The following is a 24,524-nucleotide window of genomic DNA, read 5'->3' on the forward strand; positions in this document are numbered from 1 at the left end:
AAAGTTAGGAAGATTGTTCCAAAGTAGGGATGCAAATTATCGATTAATTCATTAATCATTAATTGATTGACCTTATCGATCGATTAACGATTAACTGATAAGCGGCTATTTTCCTGAGAATGTAAATTTCTCACGGTATCAATAGTGTCTTTAACATAAAAAGCTAAATATTGCTTATAGGCTACTGAATAAAAATGCATGTTATTGCTCAATTGATGTTTTATTGTAACAGTTGGGATAATGGCATTTATGTAGTTTTAACAAAATAAATTATCTACAGAAAATTAAAATACATAAAAAATAATTGTGCACTGGCTCACCTGTTGCATGTGAAACATTAAGCAACATAAAATAAATTTTAAATAAAAATCTACATGGGTAGGCTTAGCCTACAATATTAAGCCTACATATAATAATCTATCTGGTAAACTACTTGAATGAAAAACTTGAAACATTAGCAGCAGCAGCACGTTATCTTTAACATCTCTAACGTAACTTTAGCCTAGCTTCTAGTTGCGTTGCAGTTTGACGAGTACAGTTTGACAAAAGCACAATGTTGTGTTTTACACAAATATAAGTAGGCTAAACACTTTGCAGTTTTAATGATGTCCTGTATGAACAAAATGGAGTATGTTTTTATGTTTCCACTGTTCAATCGCGCCCGCGCCTCTCTCTCTGACACACACACACACACACATTCCAGCATTGCGCAATCTTGACAATGCAGCCTGTTCATTATGCTGCGTTCACATAAAAACGCGAATAGAGCGTCAAATTCGCGCGTATCGCGTCTAGTTCGCCGCTTGAACATTTTGAATCCATTTGCGCGTCCAAAGCGAGCGTTTAAAGCGAAATAGCACCAAACTGACCACACACTGACCTGTAACGTTAAATCTTTGTCTGGAGCTGAAGCTTTTCATCGACCTTCTCAAAATAAAATGATTAATATAACCCTCCAATGCATAGTTAAGGCCCTTTTGGTGTCTTTGAGATGATATATAATCTTTCTGTCTCCAAAAATCATCAATTGCCTCCTGTGAAATGTCTCCAACTGTGACAGCTGCCATAGCGTCTGTTACCGAATGTTGACTATTTGTCCGACTGAGTGGAGGGGGCGTGGCTTAACCATAGGTCAATTAGCCGACAATAATTTAATTTAATCGAGTAAATTCTTGTCGACAATTAATCGATAATCGATTAACCGTTTCCATCCCTATTCCAAAGTTTTGGTGGTAAATAGGAAAAGGATCTACCGCCAGCAGTCGATTTTGATATTCTAGGTATCATCAGCTGGCCGGAATTTTGAGATCGCAATAGACATGAAGGACTATAATGTGTTAAGAACTCGCTCAAGTACTGGGGAGCTAAACCATTTAGTGCTTTGTAAGTAATCAGCAATATTTTAAAATTCTTACGATGTTTAATAGGGAGCCAATGCAGTGTTGACAGAACCGGGCTAATATGGTCATATGGTATGGTAATATGGTCATACTTCCTGGTTCTGGTAAGAACTCTGGCAGCTGCATTTTGGACCAGCTGTAGTTTGTTTATTAAGCGTGCAGGGCAACCACCCGTAATAACATTACAATAATTTAGCCTTGATGTCATGAACGCATGAACTCATTATTCTGCATTTTTCATTGTGAGCATGTGACGTAATTTAGATATATTTTTAAGATGAAAAAATGCGGTTTTACAGATACTAGACACGTGACTTTCAAATGAAAGATTGGTATCAAAGAGCACACCCAGGTTCCTAACCGACGACGAGGACTTGACAGAGCAGCCATCAAGTGTTAAACAGTATTCTAGGTTATTACAGTACAATTAACTAGCTTCCGGCAGACGGCCGTTATCTCTTTAATGACTGATACAGCCAGGGAGTGTTTACTTTGATGATTGTTTTGAATGGGAGGGTTTGGTAGAGGAGTGCTTTTTGGTATTTTGCTTGTTGGTAGGCTTGAGGTTTACTGTACAGTCAAGAGTACGTTCTGTGGAACTCAAAGAGGAGAGCATAAATTTACAAGTGTAACCTACGTTTATTTCAAGAGCCTTGTTTGTTAGATCATGTAAAGTGGTTCTCAACTGGTGGGTTGTGACCGAAAATCCTGTCACAGATGTGTTCTGATAGGATGAGAGGGACATAACTGCAGCCGGGTGCTCTAAAAGGCTGCCTAACCTATTGTCCTGCCTCCTTTTTGAGTTCCTGCTCTACCCTTGGAGATCTCCGGGCTGAACCTGTATCCACTTGGATAGGGTCACAGACAGAAGGGAAAAACAGTGCTATGCAAATTACAAAATGCAGCTAACCATATAATCACATTATTAGGATGAAAAAATGGGCTTATCAACATTTATTTTAAACGGGTAGAGAAAATGTTTCCCATATCTTTGCATGCTGTCATCAGGATAACCAAGTGTTATTAAACTTAATGCTAATAATTGTTTCGGCCCAGTATGTTGCATTTAATATTAATATTGATTAATCAATTAATTAATTACAATAGGCATTAGATCATTAAACATGACATCATTAGGTGTCTTGGAATCCTGTCTGAAAATTCTTTCATATAAAAATGCTGTCTTTTAAGTCATTGACTGACTGGGCAGCAAGGCAGGTGCCTTCGCTCTTGGACACAGCCAGTGACTTCATTACTTTCTGCAGGTCATAAACAAAGCCCCTATAAAGGACCCTCCATAACCCATCTACTTACATTCCTGGACATTTAGCATCGCTTCAACACACCACTGACCTGAGATCTGCCTCTAAAACTATTAATATCTACCTCTCTCTGGTCTTTTCATGCGGTGGCTGATGTATAGCCAGCCTGTGTGGTGAGCAGCATGATTTGCTGATAAAAGCAAGGCCATTTGATGCCTTAAAAGCTGTGAATCTTGAAGCACACAGGCTTATTATGCTGCCAGATATTTGTGGCCATAGAAACTGAATCAATACAAGTCCTCACATCACCCTCTTCTCTCCCATTTATCGTGCCACAGACAATGAGTGGAAGAGAATTTTATATTTTCACATGGTCTTCACCTCCCTTTAGAGTGGGAAACGCATCATCCTTTCCATGCCTGGTGGCAGACAGCGTGAAGATGTTTCTGGGGGACGGAAGGGAAAGAAACACACTCAAAATCTCTAGAGGGGAGGAGTAAAGGTCCATTCATTGACAAGTTTTTTGTTTGCCATTCATTCCAGAACTGAAGAGGCCAGGGGTCGGATTCACGAAAATCTAATTAAGAAAGAAGTCAAGACATTTCTTAAGATTCATTCTAAGATGTTCGTAAGAATGTTACCAAGTGCAATTCTTGAAAAACTCTTAAGTTCTCAAAAAATTTCTTAAGAACATCTTCTTAAGAAGAAATGTAGGCTTTGGTGTTATTTGATTGAAAGGCGGATATTGCTGAAGACTCGCTGAATGAAAAACACCTCAAGGCCCGTCTTTTTGGAGAAGGGCATAGCTGCCGCCCATAGATCTCTAAATGGGGGTGGGAACTCCAAAACTCTGTATGGCTTTTTCCGATTGACAGACAAACACATGACATGCATGCATGATTTTCCCTCCCCCAAATATTTCATTGGTCATGTCAATCACAGTGCTGATTTCCTACACAATGCTACAACAAATACTAACCCCTAACCCTACCCTACACCCCACCTTTAGCTGTCCCCTGGAGAGCTCGTGGTGGGGAGACTGACCCGGAGCTTTAAACTTGGGGGGATGAGAGGTCTCCTCGACTCTGTCAGAACGCTACTGGCCAAGAGCTCTGAGGCCCCCTCATACGGAGCTATTGCCCCAAAGAAGAAAGTTTGATTGGCTATGTCTGGCGGGCATATTTTTTATATAGCCATATTTATTTTTATATAGCATGTTTTATAACTTTTTTTTAACATGCCTACGGTGTGCCTCCTTTACTTAGAAGGCGGGACGTATTCCGCAATTTTGCACGTTGCAATTTCTCCCATTCATAAGTTGTAGGAGTGAACCGTCTTTCTATAGTCTTTGGTTTAGCTTCAGCCCTAATTAAACACACCTTATCCAGCTCATCAAGTCCTTCAGGCTTATTTGAAAACTACAGGTATGTGTATTAGAGCTGTGTTGGAACTAAACACTGCAGGGCTGTGGCCCTCCAGGAATTGAGTTTTACACCCTGCTCTAGAGTGAATGGGTCCTGCTAGTTGAAGCTAGCGTGCCGTGAACGCATCATGTTCACTCTCAATCACAACTTTTGCTACGGTTACGCCTGGCGTCCACACTACTTTTACGTCTTCGACCCTCGCAAACAGAGAATTTTGAAAACGCTGCAGATCCCATTTTAGTTTGAAAACTCTGGGTTTGTGTTTCACTGTATACAGACCAAAACAGAGACTTTTCGGGCACACATTCGCTTCCTGATTGGGTCTTCTAGAGATCATTGTGTCTCCTTCCCTGATTCGTCAAGCCCCTATCATATGACCATTACGCTACCAGAACACGACGTTTAACAGACCAGATCCGTCTCTCTCAATGTCTCTGTAACAGACAAGCCTCAACAACCATGTAAACAATAACATGGAGACGGAACTGCAAGCTTTCTGACTTTGTTTGCTGTGGTGTGAAGCTGGGTGGGGCCGAGAGCTGTAGAAGTGGAGAGATGCTGGTGGTGCAAATGTTAATGAGCGCCAGCTGCGCCACAGTGTCTCTCTTCTAGTTTATCCATCCATCCATCCATCCATCCATCCATCCATCCATCCATCCATCCATCCATCCATCCCATAAACTGTCTCCATCTATCTGTCCATCCATCCATCCATCCATCTCTGTCCATCTATACTTATGTCTGCTTGTCATGCTTGATGGAGAAATGGATATGGGAGACAGAGTGTGAGTGTCAGTTGCAGGGCTGCATTTCAGCACTGGCTCTCTATTGATCAAACAAACTCTCTGCTCTGAAGGTCCTTGACTGAACACATAGCATCTGGAAATGTTATTGCCTGCATAATTTTTCACCTTTCTCCCCTTTCCCTGGGCACTTTTCTTGTGCATTTCACATTTCAAACAGCAACATGAAACTGTGGATTAGGACTTTAGAGGCTGCATATGCACGCTAACTTCTAAATGCTCTCTTTCTTTAAAATTAGATAACTGTGGATTCTTCTGCACTTTATAGTTTATCTGCAAAAGCGCCTTGTTATGAAAAAGCTTCTTTAAAGATGAATGGATAATGGGCAGAACTCAGAAGAATGTTTGCGTGTGTCACTCTCGGGCTCTCTTTGACCTTTTCCGTGGTGTTGAGAAAAAGTGGAACTTTGGAAGACAGTTGCCCTTTTAAATTAGGTTCTCTGTTAAAATGACGTCTAGGCATATAAATGTACAGGATTGAAATTCAGGATGTAGGCCTAATGGCTGATATTATAGTCAGCTTTATCACATATTTAATTTTACATTACTGTAAGTCATTCTGTGGAATATAAGGAGAAATTTTTATGAATGTACAGGTCACATTTTCCCATTTAGTGGCAGTGGATGGCTATTGGCTATTTTTTCATATATCATAAAAGTAGTCGGTGTGACTCATTTTTTGAAGCCATACAATAGGTTTTGGTGAGAAACATAAGAGACATAACTTAGAGATATTCCAAGTCCACATGGAATGAAAATGTATCCTATCTATTTCCTAAATGCATTTATTGATCTGATTTTGAACAAATCATCCATGCATTTCTAATGTTTCTTTTCTTTTTTCTTTTTTTTAAATCAAAATTTCTCAATCTCCCTATGAAACGACTTTGCTTTGGTGGCGTATGTCGGACTTATGCCCAATCATTTAGTCTGCTTAAATTCCTGCTCTTTCTTATAATTGACTGCAATCTCACATTCAGATCTGCCTCCATTCAATCAACATCCGATGGATGTAGCATTTTTTTTCTTTTTCAATAATCCAAATTATCGGGTAAACTCAGGTATGTATGAGTTTACCCGATAATCTGGATATACAAATGTCATGTATATATGCCACTTCCGTTACATTGCAACTTTAAATTGAAATAATCATTCAGCAAAAACCTTGCTGTCCATTATTGGTCTCCTCTTGTTCTCATTCTTTTATGATATATGAAGCTTTTTTGGCCCTTGGAGGACAATATCCACACACTGCCATTGTGTGGGAAAGAGTGACTGGGACATTCCTCAAAATCTAGGCAGATGAAACAGGTTTTCAACAGGTTAGGTGTCTCAGTGAGTATGATGGTGAAGCCCAAGATGAGGCCGGCATGAGTGACAGCAGCATAGAAAAGGAATGGTGACAGTTAGAGCACGACTCAGATAAAGCTGTTAGGCCTAGATAGCATCTGTGACCCATGATTGGGGTTCGATTCTGTGTCTTTATGGACAGCAGGCTTAGGAAAGTATGATTGGATGTGTTTGTCAATATCGGTTAGCGCAAGGCAGACAAAAGACAATCAATACGTAACATATGCTAGCCGTTCTGGAGATAAGACGACTTACAACCATTTGGCAGGAAGGGAAAACATCAATATCAGCTTTTCAGAATAAAAATTAGAAAATAAATTCTCAGTTGAAAAAATAAAACTAACCAATTTGTTTTGGGTTTGACAGCTAATGGGATCCTGGAGGGAAAAAAATTGGAAGTAGAACTACGAGTAAAAGGCTAATAAAACAATAATGAGCAAAAGGAAATGCAGAGTTAAAATGAGATGAGCCTGTTGCTGAAGATGGATACGTGAGGATTTAGTATACGGTGAAATCGTTTTGAGATGACAGAGAGTATCCTTGGTTCAGGGTCACAGCCAAAGGATGAACCATGTGTCATGGACTGTTATTTAGCTCAAGGCCTTGTGACCACCCACATGCTGTTAGCACATGAGGAGGCACGAGAAATCAATAGGCCTACACTCTGGAAAAGTCACATCATGCCAATATGCTGTACAATGTCCTTTCTCCGACATTCTTCTTTAATAATCCATAAGAAGTACACTGCCATTATGTTGACCTGACCTTTTGGAATGGGAGGGGTATTGGAAGTCCTGAATGAATTGGATGCAATTATTCCAAATAAGCCTGTTTCCCTCCTTTAGCTGGCGCTTGTGACAGACACGTACATCCAAATTGATTATGGTACACTTATTACAGGGACAGTCATTGTGGAGCAACCTGAGGCTAAGTGTTATGCTCAAGGGTGCACTGACTCATGGATCACCTTTTGTGGGGTTCAGACTCTTTGCTTTCCAGCCAACTGTAACAACTATAGGTTGTTGAGTACCCATAGGAAGTTTTCGGATCTGTATTTTGGACAGATCATTTCTTCTTATTATCAATGTTGAAAGAGTTTTGCTGCTTAATATTTTTGTGGAAACCATCCATGATTCATTTTTTTCAGGATTCTTTGATGACTAAAGTTAAAAAGAACAGCATTTACAGTAGTCAACATTTGAAGTGGATCAAAAAAAGTTAGGCTAATCAAAGTTGTCCTAAGACAAGAACGGGTATTGTTCAAAATTCATGTATACTTTGATGAAAGGTTTTGATCCACTTCAAATGTTGACTATTTTATTTGAAATAGAAATCTTTTGTATCATTATAAATGTTTTACTGTCAATTTTGATTAAATTAATGCTTCGTTGCTGAATAAAAGTAAAGTGTTAATTTCGTTAAAACATTTTTTACTGACCCCAAACTTGTAGGCTATATACAGGTGCTGGTCATAACATTAGAATATCATCAAAAAGTTGATTTATTTCAATAATTCAACTTAACAGGTGAAACTAATAGGCTATATTATATAGACTCATTACATGCAAAGTGAGACATTTCAAGCCTTTCAATGCAAATCCTGCTGGAAAATGAAGTCAGCATCTCCATAAAGCTTGTCTGCTGAAGGAAGCATGAAGTGCTCTGAAAATGTCCTGGTAGACGGCTGCGTTGAGTGGACAGCACAGTGGACCAACACCAGCTGATGACATGGCTCCCCAAACCAATACAGACTGTGGAAACTTCACACTGGACTTCAAGCATCTTGGATTGTGTGCCTCTCTATTCTTCCTCCAGACTCTGGGACCTTGGTTTCCAAATGAGATATAAAATTTGCTCTCATCAGAAAAGAGGACTTTGGTCCACTGTGCTTTATTAAATCCAGAGTCAACCAGGACATTTTCAGAGCACTTCATGCTTCCAGCAGGATTTGCACCTGCCCACACTGCCAAAAGAACCAAAACCTGGTTCAATGACCATGGTATTACTGTGTAATTACTGTGTGATTTCATGTAATATTCTAATTTTCTGGTATTTTGATTTTGTGGGTTTCATAAGCTGTAAGACATAATCATCAAAATTATAACAAATAAAGGCTTGAAATATCTCACTTTGCGTGTAATGAGTCTATATAATATATTAGTTTCACCTGTTAAGTTGAATTCTTGAAATAAATCAACTTTTTGATGATATTCTAATTTTATGACCAGCACCAGAGACAATTTATATGAGACATGCCACTTCCTCAATCCTCAATACAAATATATAAGGAAAACCCGTAACGGCAAAGATGGCGGTTGTATGCACATGTCCCGCCCCTCCCGCTGGAAAGCCAATCATCTGCTTTTAACAGTCAGCAACTGACCACTAAGGAGCGAATGTACAGTGACGTGACATAACTGCCATATTCAACCTGCTTTCGCGCTGTGACTGGCGCTGAGCCAAAGACGGACGCGCTCAGCGCTTGTCATAGGCTATTTCACAACTGTTCAGTGTTTTTAACCACATAATGTTTATTTTAGGTTTCAGACATTTAAATACATATAATTGTTTAAGTGCTTGGCACAACACCGGCATTCTGGATAGAGACGTGAATGAAGTTGGTGTCGTGAACGTGAATCCTTGCGCATGCGTAGTAAAAGTATAAACTGTGGGGGAAAAGGCGTTTTAAACCTTATTTTGGGGCAAAGTCATCAAAATTTTTCAGCGATTTTTATCATATTTTACTGCTGTTTCTATACATGCAGTTTTTATGTCCCGGTGTCCAGTGAAAGTGCAGTTCTGACTCTCTGCCCATTCATTTAGATAGGAGCCTGGTCTTGTTAGTCCGAAATAGCTGCCCGGAGGCGTTGCCAAGATGGCGGCCGAGTGGCACGACTTGCCTAAAAGGACTTTGCCAGCACCTGTATTTGGCTTCTCTATTGCCGCATTTGGAAACTTTTCATTTCACATTTGAAAGTAACTTAAATCAGTGGAAACTACAAGGCAGCCAAAACTTCTATTGCTTTATCTCTCCTTTGAATAAATGTTTTTATTTCTTACCTTTTACTTAATGTTTTTGTTTCTTTGAATCTTGAATCTATGTGTATTATCTTTCAGACTTTGAACACAACTGCAGTGCAGGCTTTCTCTTCTGAAGAGCAGTCTTTGTGTGAATTTGTCCCACAAATGTCCCACTCCTTTCTTGTAATATTTGTCTACTTTGATTAGGAATTGTGATTTTTTTCTTCTTCTTCTTTTGCAAACTCAATTAGGCCTAGGCCTAAGTGTTTGGAGGGTTGCCTTCAAAACCTGTACTTTATATGTCTTCCTTTCTTTCCCCAGTTTTCTTTCTTCTGCAGAGACAAATTGTGCCAAAGGCAGTAGTAAGTCCTCAGTTTGAGGAGAGTGAGATCAGTTTAGTTTAGTCACATCCTTTTTATGGTTTTCTTTTATCTCCCTGCATTTATCTGGGCTGCGTTTCCCAAAAGCATTGTAAGCCTAAATAGATCGTAGAACCATTGCCACCAATGGTCCCTACGATCAACTTAGCTCACGATTGTCATGGTCATGTTCTGTTTTGTTTAGTTCCTGTCGTGTCTGCATGAGTTCTTGTTAGTTCCTATAGCTACACAATACCTATACTGTAATTCGGTTCAGCTGCTCCTGTTTAGTTACCTCTGTTAACCTGTGTATATATACTTCCTGTTTTGTTCCGTGCCGTCGATGTTTAATAGTATATAGGAATATCTGTTTCCCCTCAGTTTTCCCTTGAATTAAAGTATTTTTGTATTGTATTTTCCTGCGTCGCGTAGTCATATAGGCCTACTGCTACGCCTGACAACGGTTCTTTTGAGAAACGCAGCCCTGGTGATGTCACTGTTACTTTAGTGAAATATGATGCATGAAAATATATTTAATGATATATATATAATGTTTTTTTTTTTTTTTTTTTTTGTTTTTTTTGAGGAGGCACTGCTTCAATTCTCTCCTGTGAAAAACACCCATGATGTGTTAATCACAAAGGCTGGCAGCTCTAAAACAATTGCAGATACAGTGGATTTGATGATTAGGCTTTTTCAGATGTTGGTCCTCGGCAATTAATTGTTCTGATTACTCAAGCAAAAACCACAGATCAGCGATTCAATGGAATTAGCAATAGAGCATTTAGATAGCTTAATGAAATAATGAACATACTTGTTAGCTCTTTTTTAATGATGTGAAACAATTGTCTAAATAATATTATCATCTTTTCTTGTAATTATAGATTACCAGATTGCGGTGACAAATTTATATTCAAGCCTGACTAAAAGACTACTATAATTGCATGTCAATTTCTGATTTTCTACACCTAAATGTCAAAAAGTACATTGTCCTTTTCATTTATTATTTTATGTTTTAGTAAATTAAATCCCCCTCAGCTATTTTAGATATGCCCTGGTTCTCAGCAAGAGGTTCCAGGTGTGTGTGTGTGTGTGATAAATGTTCCAGATGTTTTATCACATGTCCGGTGTATGGCAGACAAGGCAGTGGTTTTCTATATGAATGTCATAGGGACATCATTACAGTGGTTATTAGGCCTACACAAATCAACACAATAGGCTATAACATTTTGTCATCATGAAAATAGGTTCCTTACAACAGACTCAAGGATGATACATGTTTTTGAAGCCTTTGTGTTCAAAGGTTTTGACATTTTCTGAAATAAAATGCGTCCCTACGATCAACTTAGCTCACGATTGTCATGGTCATGTTCTGTTTTGTTTAGTTCCTGTCGTGTTTGCATGAGTTCTTGTTAGTTCCTATAGCTACACAATACCTATACTGTAATTCGGTTCAGCTGCTCCTGTTTAGTTCCCTCTGTTAACCTGTGTATATAGGCTACTTCCTGTTTTGTTCCGTGCCGTCGATGTTTAATAGTATATAGGAATATCTGTTTCCCCTCAGTTTTCCCTTGAATTAAAGTATTTTTGTATTGTATTTTCCTGCGTCATGTAGTCATATAGGCCTACTGCTATGCCTGACAACGGCGCATAGTCTTTCTTTACAAAGTGACATCGCCAACTACTTGTCTAGCATGCATAATACAGTATTATTTGTCGTTTTCGCGGATCTGTGTGAACGGGGATCGGTTTGATAACTTTGTAATCTGTATAAAGAAAAAACGTTTGCGTTTTTCCGTTTTGCATTTACAAGCATCCAAAAAAGACGTTGTCATGTAAATGAATGGCCAAAACTCTTAAAAAGTTTTACGTTTTTAGTTGAAAATGGTGTTGTGTAAACAGCCCCTTATACTACAGACTCTCTAACCATGATACCTGTTAGATGTTTGTTATACCTTACAAGCATTAGCTCGCTCAAGTTGTTGTCTATTGTCTCTTAGTCTGATCCCTTGTGTGTGTATATGCTCTGGAAATCTGTCAGACAAGCCCATTGTTACTATTAGAATATTGTGATTATGAATGCAGCTGTAGCTTGATAATCTCATGGTGTTAAGAACATTTTCTACCAAAGGAACTAGAATCATATCCGGAATCATGAACCATTACAAAGTAGTCTACAGTAGATGCTGGCAGCATAGCATGGGTCTCAAAGTCTGCCTCTTGACAGCATATAATGCAGCAACAATCTGAACAGCTGCTAACCAAGAGTCAAAATCTCTCAGCTTTCACACATCTGGATGGATACACACTCTTAAATGTGTCCAGATTCCTTTGTAGATTGCAGAGAGTGTGCTGATGGAACATGTCCGATGTTCATGGCCATGGGTGTTATTCTTTGGAGTGCTGTTAAATTGGTTTGCACAGGGCTGAAGGCTGATTACTGGTCATGGCAGTAAATGCAAAGCCTGGCAAGACTGATCAATGTGCTTGACTCATTGAGCTGGCTCAGCAAAAATCAGCACTGGTGACCAGATGCGTGTGTGTGATGCAAAAAGCTACAAGACGTTCTTTATCCACATACCAGCACCCCGCTTTATAATGGCAGTGATCCATCGAGTCCATCAAAGTGCATCCATCCATGATAAAAGTGCTCCACACGGCTCTGGGGGGTTAATAAAGGACTTTTATCATGGATGGATGCATTTTGATGGACTTAAAAAAATATACAGCCGATCACTGCCATTATAAAGCTTGGAAGAGCCAGGACATTTTTTAATATAACTCCGATTGTATTTGTCTGAAAGAAGAATGTCATATACACTTAGGATGACTTTAGGGTGAGTAAATCGTGGGCTAATTTTCATTTGTGAGCTATCCCTTTAAGCATTAAAGCATAGTCCCAGACTTAAAATATGTCAGTGCCATTGTTTTGTCTTTGTCTTTTTTTTTTTTTCTAAGGCACGTTTATAAACGCTGCTTAAATGTCCTAATTGAACTAAGGCCTAATCCTGGCTTAATCTAATCCCTGTCTGTGAAAGGCTAGAATATTATAAATTATCAGATAATAGATAAATATTGCGCAATTTTTACTCCCTGATTTGAAATGTCTGGGTCAATATTATCACTTCACATTTTTGCCTTGAACACTTGCAAGTTTCTCATGCTGGTGGTAAGTGTATGGACAGAAAATACTCTCTTTGATACAAATTGGAATGACAGACAAATTTTTAAAATGCAAATTTGATCTCTTTTCCAACAGCACATTGCTCATCCAGGTTTAGATTAAAACTATTAAACAATAAACAACAACATCATTCTCAGCAAACTTTTGTGCCGTAACTGAGTGAATGTGATACTTATAGGATTATAAGGTTATGGAAGAGAGTTTTACTGGGAAAGCTGAAAAATGCAGATGAGGGCTGTCAAAGGAGGATTTTTTTTTTTTTTTTTTTTTTTTTACTCTGACTCGGCTTTGTTGTATTTGTGTTTTTGTAGAGCTGTGGAAATGTTTGTGATCTTTATGCACTTTAGGATCAGGCTGAAAGCTGGTTGCCTTTTTGAACCGTTTTGAAGCCCAAATGCATTTATTTAGGTTTTGTGCAAGAGTAGAGCTACAGTCTAAAGAAAATCAGCATCAAGTAACCATTTTCAACCTTTTAACTCTTGACTCTTTTTCATAATTGAAATAATGATGTTTGTTTCATCTCTTGTTGTCTTTTGTTCTCCGCAGCGAGCGTTGGCGTTATTACCTGCATGTTGTCATTTTTCCTCAGAATCAGGAGTGACTCAGTTGAGCTCTGTCTCCTCACAGGAGCAACACACTGACTAGAATGTAGCAGGCTACCAGCAGGGAGGAATGTTAAATCAAGCTCTAAACACGACTTTAGGCTCCAGTTCCCCTGATAGCAAAGAATTCCATTTCTCTTATTTGTATTTCGTATTCTACCCAGAGAAGGAAATCTCAAATGTCAGATTTTGCTTACACAAACTTGATAATAGATGGGCTAAAAGTGATTAACAAATTGCTGTATTAATTGCAACAAACAACAAATGTAAATGTATTCGATTTTTATATACCTAAGCTATTCAGAAGTTTGGGGTGGGTATGAAAGAAGTCTCTTAAGCTCACCTTGACTGCATTTATTTGATAAAACACAGTAATAACAATTAGGCCTATATTGTGGAATATTAATACAATGTAAAATGTAATTAATTCCTCAAAGTTTTATTTCCAGCATCATGCACCAGTCTTTAGTGTCACATGCTCCTTCAGGAATCATTCTAATATGCTGATTTGGTGCTCAAGGACAATTTCTTATCATTATCAATATTGAAAACAGTTGTGCTGCTTAATATTTTTGTGGAAACCGTGATACGTTTTTTTTAAGGATTCTTTGATAAATAGAAAGTTCAAATGAACTGCACTTATTTGAAATCAAAATATTTTGTAACATTATAGGCCTAAATGTCTTTACTGTCACTTTTAATCAATTTAGCACGTCATTGCTGAATAAAAGTATTTATTTATTTTTTAAAAATCATACTGACCCCAAACTTTTGAATGGTTGTGTATGTTTAGCATGTCACAGAAGAAAGTCGAAAGCAGACGTCCTATCCGAACAAACCCTTGATATTTCAGAGTTTTATCACCATCACAGAAGGCTGTTATACTCATTTAAAATCTCACATTTGCAGTGTAAACGTTATATAATGTCTGTCTGTCTTGTATAAATTGGATCATTATTTAGGAAAGTTGTAAAATAAGATTAAATCCTCTATGGTTTTATGGACATTAACACCATATCAAACAGCTGACACTATATTTCCCCATTTGATTCTATAATGAATTGCACTACTCATTCCAGATTAGACAGACAAGTTTGGTGCTGCGTGACTTTTCTGGGGACCTTCCGTTTAGATTGTGTGTATGACTGCATGTGTATTAGTGGGTGGACCGGTGAGTATGTGTGTGAAGTGTGGAGGTGAATGCTCCATGAATAAAGGGAGGTAATTTAGTTGCCTGCAGCAGTTGTGTGCAGTCTGACCTTATCAGAGCAGCCTCTGTTTTTTCTGCTAAACCTGGTGAGTCACCAGCCACACACACACACACGTTATCAGAAATTGAATGATATTGTCAGGGGAATGTGTCCTATGAGAGAAGGAGGCGAGAGAGAGCAGTGGAAATGTTAATGCGGGTTTCACCTGCCCAAGCGGAGAGCTGCAGCCGCTCACCAAGCATCCATCAGATGCTCTCAGAAGCAGTTTAGGAGCCCAGAGAGAGCTAGAGAGATGTGGCCTCAGCTTGGGCAGGTGATTGATCACCTTCGTGGAATTACACCTTCTCCAATGCGACGTCAGCCCGAGGATTAATGAGCTGCTCTCTCTCCCTGAGGTAGAGCGGTTTTCAGTGATTGAAACACAGCTTTCATAGAAAGAGATGGCTGAGGACTCACAACTCACTTCCCAGATGAGTGTGTGTGTGTGTGTTCTCAGGTCAACGGCAGATAGAATGGACTGTGCTGTCATCATCTTCCTTTACTTACAGGAAGTGCTCACTTGACCCTGTGTGGAGAACATTTACTTCCTGCCTGGTCATCACAGGCTGAATGCCATCTGTTAAAATTCTGCTGCCATCTAAAGAAATGATTTTAATTGTGTACTAGTGAGTCTCATGTACTACATTGAATTTTCTCACAGGCATTGGTGCAACTATATATTAATTTTGTGATTTTTTTTCTCTAATGAAATAATTTGCCCAATAATGAATATTTTCAAAGCTGAAATCCAGTCATTTCAATAGAAATCCATGCAATCTTGAAGCGTTCATGAAAGTTTCTGAGAGAAGTACAGTAAATTAATCGTTATCTGATCTCTTCAAGAATCACTTGATCCGATTTGCAAATAACATGTTTTTGCTTTTATGTAAGATGTTTACATAGAAAAAGCTATGGAAAATCAGCGCAGTGGAAATGGAACAATCCGTCCTGTGTGAATGCCCCCTAAAGGTGCGGTCAGTTACTGTCGTTTGCAAAATTTTTGCAGGAGAAATCCATTTAAATTAGAGTTCCTTTAATCTGGGATTTTGCATAAGCAAAAGATTTTGCAATGAACAGAAGGCTGCTTGGTTTGAAAGTGAGTTCTGCACTGAAAAAACATCAACAATTGAAATAGAAACAATTTTCACAATAATTACAAAGAAACGGCAAGTACCACATTAAATTAAAAGTGAAATTTTGAAGTAGAAGGAAAAGTATTTTCTTGTAAAACGTACTCCAATAATCTTTGTTAGCCTATATTTACAACTTTCAAAAGTTGTGAGCTGTGCTTCATATATATCTAGAGTCTACACTATTGACAATTGACATTTTTTGCTTGTGAAAGTTTTTGCTTGCCAATTTGTTCACGAACTGGACTTTTTTCAAGTTCAACTCACTGATTCAATGAGCTCAACCAGCTAATGGTTAAATAGCTGGCATTTGTAATTCATGTTTACAGTAAGAATATATCAATCACAAATTCAGGATATATTTCATTCAGACAGCTCGATTCAATCCTGCAAAAGTTTGTTTGTGGCCACAGAGATAGGCCTATGCATGAATGTGCCAAGAGCATGATTCTCATATAAACACATTAGCATAGTTGCATTGTTAACCAAATGCTTTATACATTAATTTAAATTTGAACAGCCATTGCAATTAAGCAAAACAGCACCAGTGTGTGACTTGCTGCATGAATTTATTCAGATGAAGTCAGAGTTTAACGCCAAGGCCTGGAGCAAAGCCCCAGGCTGCCACATTCTCACTGCAGGGGCCTTCATGAGTTCAACTGTTTTCCTGAATAAACATCTCTTATTTCATTTTCTTTAGCTTGTCACATACTCAGTATCCCATATGTTGTGGCGAATGCATCAGTTTATTTATGCTGCTAATACATACTTTGTGTGATCTGGTAGATTGTATTTTATGAGGCAGACATCGTGAATAATTTATGGTTTGTTGTGTGTCGCTATAAAACAGATAAATGCTTCTTCCAACATCAGAAAGAAAGCAGATTTACATTGGGATGAAAGAGGATCAAACACATTTCATTTTCTGTGATGGTTTTAGGACTGCCATTCCCGCTGATGACACAGTATCTGACAGGCTTTCTCTCTCTGTGTGTTCTATAGGTGGTGGGCCCTCCGGCGGCAGGGGCTTTCAGAGAGAGGCCAGCTAAACCCACGGCCTTCCGTAAGTTCTACGAGCGTGGAGATTTTCCCGTCGCCCTGGAACATGATTCTAAAGGCAACCGCATTGCATGGAAGGTAGATAAAACATGACTTGTGCTTCTGTTGTCTTTCTAGTATGTTATGTATCTCTATTCAGATGTTCAGACACACCTTCTTAAATTCACACATTAAACAACCTGTAGCAGATTTCTTCTTTTAGATGCCACTTTCTTGAATGATTCAATTACATTTTACTTGAATATCACATTTCTCAATACATGTACTAAAACAATGAATTGTCTCTGACTAGTGCTCTTTTTACTACATGAACTGAACTTGCCTTGGCTAATTTACCTTGAGACACAGTCATGACTCATGAGAGGATTTTCTCTATGAGAACATTTCTTTTTTTGTTTCTGCTTTTTTGTTGGACCACATGCCCTTGATTTTGTAGAAGTAAAATATGAATAAGCAGTTTTGTGAAAATATTTTTTAGCAAATGACAATGAAAATGTTATTTCTTTTCACTAATTCAATTATTAATTCATAATTTTATCACAGAAGGGGTGTTTTCAAGTCATAACACTTTATGTATGAATTGCATTTTACAGATGCAATAGGTGATTCTCTACAGAAACATTTTTTGTTATACTGGTTGAAAGTCTCGTCATATCCTGATAGCAATCACTATGTTAATCAGTCTAAATGTATTTTTATAAATACATGTACGTTATGCAGACAGAGCGAGAATGGCAGGCAAACAACCTAACTTTCCTTCTGAAAGGACAACAAGTGGCAAGTATCTACATTTCATATTTGACAGGACAGTATTATGCACTGCTGACTATGGCCTGTGCAGATAATTCAGTGAGATTCGACTGTGTTGCCGCTATGTCCAGAAATCACATATGACTGAAGCTGAAATACAGTGCATTCTTTCCTCTGTCAACTTCTGAACTGGAATCATTTCACAATCACGTACTTATGTATGCAAGCAAGCGCTTCTGTTTCTCCCCTCACTGTACTGTAAAGTGTTCTCAACGGTGAATGACACATGATGTAGTCCACTAACTTGTCGTCTCGCTTCTGGTCTGTGGGCTCATATGTTTTCAATGCTAGCAGGCTAAAGTTAGCATTTCCCAGATCACCTATCGCACCTTTAATATACACTTAGGTCTAGGGTCAGTACGATTTTTAAAAATTCTTTCATTCAGCAAGGATGCATTAAATTGATCAAAAGTCTAACATAAATGTATTTGTTTACATAATATATGTGTGTGTATATATTATTATATTTATATGTATATTACATGTCTGTGTGTGTGTGTGCATAGCTGTGTATATATAGACATACACATACCCACAAAAAAACAAAAACTTTTATGTTAGATGCGATTAATAGCGATTAATCAATTGTACAGCACTAGTAATAATATTTCAGTTTTATTTTTTACTTTTTTTTCATCCATTAAAGGAACACTCCACCGTTTTTTGAAATAGGGCTTATTCACCGTCTTTCCTACATTTAGATAGGTGGGCAAACACATTTAGTGCATGCATTGTTTTAGTTTGGCAGCGCCGCCGCTAGCTTAGTTTAGCATAATGAATGGAATCTTTTGTTGCCAGCTAGCATGTCGTGAGTAAAAGTGATTAAAAAATAAATAAAAACTAATTACTTCTTGTGGCCCGCGTATTCACAACGAGTACAAATAGCAATGCAGATTAAGACTAGGCGATTTCCTAGGCAGATATTGACATGGGATTATATTGGGGTGAAGCACAGGTGAAGCACAGCTAGAGATATCACGCAACACCTGAAATCCCCCAACTTCCGCCAACATACCGGCGTGAATAGTAGCTAGCTGGCTATTTTTCCTACAGTAGACATAGTGAATGGCGATGAACATGGCGGATTTTGTCAGAGACGAAGAGGGTGATTTCTCAGACAGTCAAGATCTAGAACCATACCTCTATGAACCAGAGAGAAGAGGAGCTGCATGCTTTGGAAATAGAACAACAGGAGAAGGAGGTTGCGATTGCTCAACAGCCTGAGGATGTGAGGATGAGAGCCAACAAGAACTGGTCTTGTGAGTGTGGGGGAATATGCCAACCTATGCCATCTGAAATAGAGTGTCTGTGCTGTGGCGAGTGGGACAAGGTACTGCCATCAATGACCAGGCTCAACGTGGGGGGATTTCAGGTGTTGCGTGATATCTCTGCGCCCAAGTAGCAGTGCTTCGCCTGTGCTTCACCCCAATATAGTCCCAAGTCAATATCTGCCTAGGAAATCACCTAGTCTTAATCTGCATTGCTATTTGTACTCGTGAATACGCAGGCCACAAGAAGTAATTCGTTTTATTTATTTTTTTTGTTTTTTGGATCACTTTTACTCACGACATGCTAGCTGGCAACAAAGGATTCCATTCATTATGCTAAGCTAAGCTAGCGGAGGCGCTGCCAGACTAAGACAATGCATGCACTGAGACAAAAATGCGTTTGCCCACCTATCTAAATGTAGGAAAGACAGTGAATAAGCCATATTTAAAAAAACGGTGGAGTGTTCTTTTAAATGCATGGCAAGCATTAGAGCATTCAAAAGCATAAAAAAATCAAAATGACCCCAAACTTTTGAACGATCCCCATCTTCATAGGAAAACAAACGTGAAAGAGCTCTGATCAATCAGAGGGATGTTCATTGTCCCCACTGTACTGCAGTCTTACAGCTTGTGGCTGGTTGACCTAATAGTGGACTGTTACTAGTCTGTGTGTGCCTGCAGGTTAGACATTGTGTTTATTTCATGAAGGCCGGCAGTAGTGTTATCAGTGTTAACCTGCTGTGTTCGCTCTAATTCAGAGGGATCAGAACAGCCCCTGACAAGCACAACTTACAAAAAACAGACATTCACCTCTCTCTCCTTCATGAGTATTTCTCTTTTTCCAGGTTGAAAAACTCAAAGCCTCGGCATGAATTATTAAAAGCAAGTTTCAAAGTGAATTTTCCTACGTTTTGAAAAAATAATGTCTCTTTTTCTTTGTGTTGTTATGAAATTGCTGGGAGCCGACAGGAAGTGGTGTATGAAATTGTAGCTGTCACATCTAATGCATCTGTAATGCTTATTGATTTTCCTTCTCATGCTGCCGTTGATTTGATTCTGCTTTTCACACGCAGTATTTACACGCCTTCGCTCCATAAATATAAAACACGTATCCATGAGTAAAATCATGCCCCCATCGACCCCTGTGAAATAAGGGGTAACAGGTCACCTAGAGGTCATGCTGAGGCTGAGAGCATTTGTAAGTGTTTCATTAGGTTTAGGTTAGTGTAAGTGGTATCAGCACATGTGCGTATGAAAGGCTGGTTTATTACGTGAAGTGTTAGCACAGACGAACCCTTGGGGCAATAGTTCAAGATGAGGTGACCAGATCAATCTGTCTAAAATAGAGGTAGAGAAAGCAATAATAGAGTCTTGTTTTCGTCTAGCTGGTTTAATCATATGATGTCAGACCAACATGCTGCAGATCTGTCATTGGGTCAAAGATACGACACTCCGGATCTATTCATTTATTAAACAAATACACAAAAAAAATGCAATTATCCGGCTTGAATAGACCTGATTCTATATGAGCATGTGTTTAATTTCTGAATTAAAATTCAGTTTGATATTTTCATACATGTCAGGATTATACAGTTCTCTTGATATCATAGTTAAGAAAAAAAGCATAAAAAACCAACATGCAAATAAATTTAAAATGAATGAATTAATGATAGCCTACATGGGACCCCTGCAGACCCTCATGACAGTGTGTCATAGTCAAAAAATGTCTTAAAGTATCAGATAATTGGACTTTTGACAAAGCAAGGTATGTTTAAGATGTAATATGTCATGTGGTGTGACTTAAAAATCTGGATATTTAAATAACGATGTTTATGAATGAATAATTCATGATATGTGAAAAAAACAACATTTTCCCTTGGAAAATATAGCCTATTTAAATATATTTAAAAAAAAAAAAAGTTAAGATATGTGCTCTCAAATGTTTGCAGAGTTTGAAAATGTTACATTTCTTTATGGTTACACCAAATGACATTTAGAGTTATTAACTTTAAACTTTTCTTTAAAATTGAATAAAAGTTTTTCAAAACCAACAAGTGAAAAAGAGTGAGTGAATTTGTAAGAATTGACCTTTGTGATGGCCAAAGATGATGTATCCAATGCCTTTAAACATCTGTATCTCGTGTCACCTCATCTCGTCTCATGTCCTCTGTTGAGTGTGTATCCCCCTCTCTGTGCAGCAGGGAGCAGCAGTGCATTCCTGCAGGCGTTTTAAAGTGTTTCCCCTTCTACTCTCCTATGTACCTCCCTGTCTTTATGCTTCATGGTAAACATGGTCCTTTAGAAGGCCCCTTCGAGTTGGTTATTACTGTGTGCGTTTGCATCTTTAAACATTGAGTTTGAAACTTTTGCTCATGTGTGAGCCTTCAGATGTGTGTATTCAGACAGGAGATGTATGTGTGTGTGTTGATGTATGAGGACAGACGCTGCTGTTTAAATGTCAAGGGCAGCGTTTAAATGCACAGGGATGTGAAGTAGAGAACTGATATTTTTAGAGTCCTCACAATTCTCTCGTGCTGTCTCCGCAGTTAAAGCTTTGACATGCGGTGTGTTAAGAACATGTGCGGTAGACTGATAACAGTAAGCAGGAGGTCTCTCTCTTTCTCTCTCTCACTATTTTTCTCTCTCTGTGTGTTTGTGCATCTCTCGCATTTGGCCCTGTTGCTATCAGAACAGTCCATCAATTTTATGGCGCTCCAAAGTATTTTTTTTTAGGGATCTCCATTAAGAGAGAGAGAGAGAGAGAGAGAGAGAGAAGGAGGAGAGAAAGATCTGATGACCTGGGGCCTCATTTATAAAACTGTGCGTAGGAACCTGACTAAAAGTGTACGTGCGCCCGAAAGCCAAAAATGGCGTACGCAAAAAAATATTCAGACTTATAAAACCGTGCGTACGCCAGAACCTGTGCAGAATTCACTTTTTAAATCCCAGTCAGCGGAAGATTGTGCGCACATGCGTCTCCACCCGAAATAACCATATATGGAGCTTACAACGCCTAGTTTTACTATGCAGATCCTCATCTACATATCATTTGCATATGATTATTCATCCACGTGATAACTTAAACGTTATCACGTGGATGAATAATCATATGCAAATGATATAAACGGTAGGCTACAAGAAACATTACATTAATACAAATCAAGTAGTTGTCTATCCTTGCCTTGTTTTTGAATAGCCTACATAAATCAAATAGTGTAAAATACATTTCAGAGAAAGTTTTTCTCAATCTTTTCCACTTGCCGAATTGTATTTTTAATTGATTTATATTTTTAATGGAAACAGATAGGCCTTTGGCATTATTTGCATGAAACTATTTTCTCAGACAATCTGGTATTATCATGATAAGCAATTATCTCTGTGGTTAAAACATTAAAGCACGCCACAGGAAAAGTGTTCAAAAACAATCGCATCCACAACAAATATTTCTAATGATTGAATTAAAAAAAAAAGTTGTAACTTCAGTAATGATTTCATGTTTAAGTGTTTAACTCCATTAATTTGAATGGCATATTTAAATGTTTATATCAGAAGTATTTTATTTATGTAAACTGTTATTTGCGTCAGTTTCACTAAACAGCTCAACACGCTCGCTGCCGCGGACATTTAAGAAGGAATGGATATTTGCTTCAAGTGACAGGCTTGGTGATTGAAATTGTATTTGTATAATCTTTCTGTATATGTTTAATTTTCTTTAGATTTTCTGTATAAAAGTGACCAAAAATACATTTAACTCCAGCTCACCATCGGTGTCGCCAAAGTGCTCCATCTCCAAAACGTACGTACGCATGGGTCAGAGTTTGCGTGCAGGAGCACAAATTTTCCCGTCAAGTTTTTCTTTATAAATCCCACCTTTTGCGCAGGAACTGGCGTACGCATGTTTTCAGCCCCGTTTTGTACGTACGCAAGCTTTATAAATGAGGCCCCTGGTCACTGACAGGGATGATAATCTGGCCAGTCCTCCCCCAAAAACGTGTTTCTATATGCTGTTCGCATCTAAATGCCAACTGCAAAGAAAGAGATTATAGATTAAGCGCTTTAGTGATCAAATATGTTTAATGCTAAATACATGAGCCCATATTTTGTTTTCTGTACTTAAAAAAACGAAATGCTTGCCTTGAATCCATTCACTACAAAAACATTCACAAAAAAATAATAAAATAAAATAAAATAGCTGAGTATGAACTTCTATTCATTTGTTTCTATGGAGTCAATGACGCTTACCTCATTGCCATGGCAATGATTAGCAATGAAGTCAGATTACCTCAGCATTTTTGGAAAATTACACCAGACTTCTCAAACTTCCCAAAACTTAACAAACAACAATTGAACATGTTATAACAGACTGCAATAAAAGGCAAGCCAATTAACATACTGATTTAAAAACAGCTAGCAATCACTGGATTTTGGTGTTGGTTGGGGAATTGTGAACTAGCTTTAGGCTAATGCCTGTTTCACACTAAGACGAATATTCAGTGTTAAAATTCGGTGCAATACATTTTAATTTGAATGAATGTTAATGCTGTTAATGCATCTGTTCAGACCGACATGAAAATTTGCTGTGAATGTGACGATTATTTTACAAAGAGGTGTTCTAATCTCTGTGCCATTGAACTTGTGATAAATACTGACCAACCAATAGGATTTGTGACTGAATTGACAGATTTTTTTGTGCCAAACATGTGTTCTTCTAAACAGGCTTTTGAGGAATTTAATGATTCTGTTTCCACTTAACAAGTCTGGTTCCCTATGGTTTGTTTTTTGAATGACTCGTGGCTCAGTGTACAAGTCAAGAACTGATCTAGTCAGTGATTGAGTCATTATACTGATGCAGATCCTTAAATCATACATTTGAGTATTTGAGCCTTTGTAAGAGGTTCATTCAAATAAACTAGCTCAGAAGAGTCTTTTGATTCATGATTCAAACCACAGACTCTTCTGACTAAGAACAGGTTCTCCATCCATTGATTAACCCATCCATCCATCCATCCATCCATCCATCTCTGTGTTCTATTTTTTATAGAAGCATTTCATAGCAAACATCAATATAAACTTGTTATCATGCTACTGACTGGGGAGGGGGAGTGGAGTGGGTGGCAGGGGGGCCGGGGACTGGGAATCAATTAATCTGATCAAGTGCTTTAGGAAATGGAGAGGGTTAGCGATCTCATCCATTCAATCCCCTGATTGAATTATGCCATGAGGAGGGGGAGGAGAAGAACTGTATGCGTAAGTGTATTAGTGTGTGTAACACTGCAGACACATCGCTGAGGTGGGGTGTTTTTATTCCCCTTCTATTTTATCTCCATCTGCACATTAGCATTTTAATGGGCGGTACCTTATGTGAGCACAGACCCTCTCCTGACAGCTATATGACCCGTCCAAGGAGAAGCATTACTCTCAGGAGTTAATCCCACGGTCCACTTTGGAATCCGAGAGCAGCCTCATTATAGACCTGGCAGGGTGTACACCTGTTTAAATACAGAGAGAAGAGAAGACCTGCTCCTTCTGGATGCCTTCAATCATTTTGCAAAAACACCCTGTCACTGGTAGTTGCCCGCATAGATTTTTGTACAGATCAGGC

The 24,524-nt window shown here is 38.4% G+C and overlaps 1 protein-coding gene across 2 annotated transcripts in view; it reads left to right on the plus strand.

Annotated features, from left to right (window-relative positions):
* pacrg (PARK2 co-regulated) overlaps positions 1 to 24,524 on the plus strand; it is a 160,805-nt gene that overhangs the window by 64,690 nt on the left and 71,591 nt on the right. For both annotated transcript variants that reach the window (XM_079854304.1, XM_079854303.1), the window contains exon 2: positions 16,788 to 16,922. In XM_079854304.1, the coding sequence (XP_079710430.1) occupies positions 16,788 to 16,922 (135 nt within the window). The remainder of the gene's footprint in view (positions 1 to 16,787; positions 16,923 to 24,524) is intronic.

This window comes from Squalius cephalus (assembly GCF_949319135.1).
Source record: "Squalius cephalus genome assembly, chromosome: 20".
In the NCBI taxonomy this organism is placed as follows: domain Eukaryota; kingdom Metazoa; phylum Chordata; class Actinopteri; order Cypriniformes; family Leuciscidae; genus Squalius; species Squalius cephalus.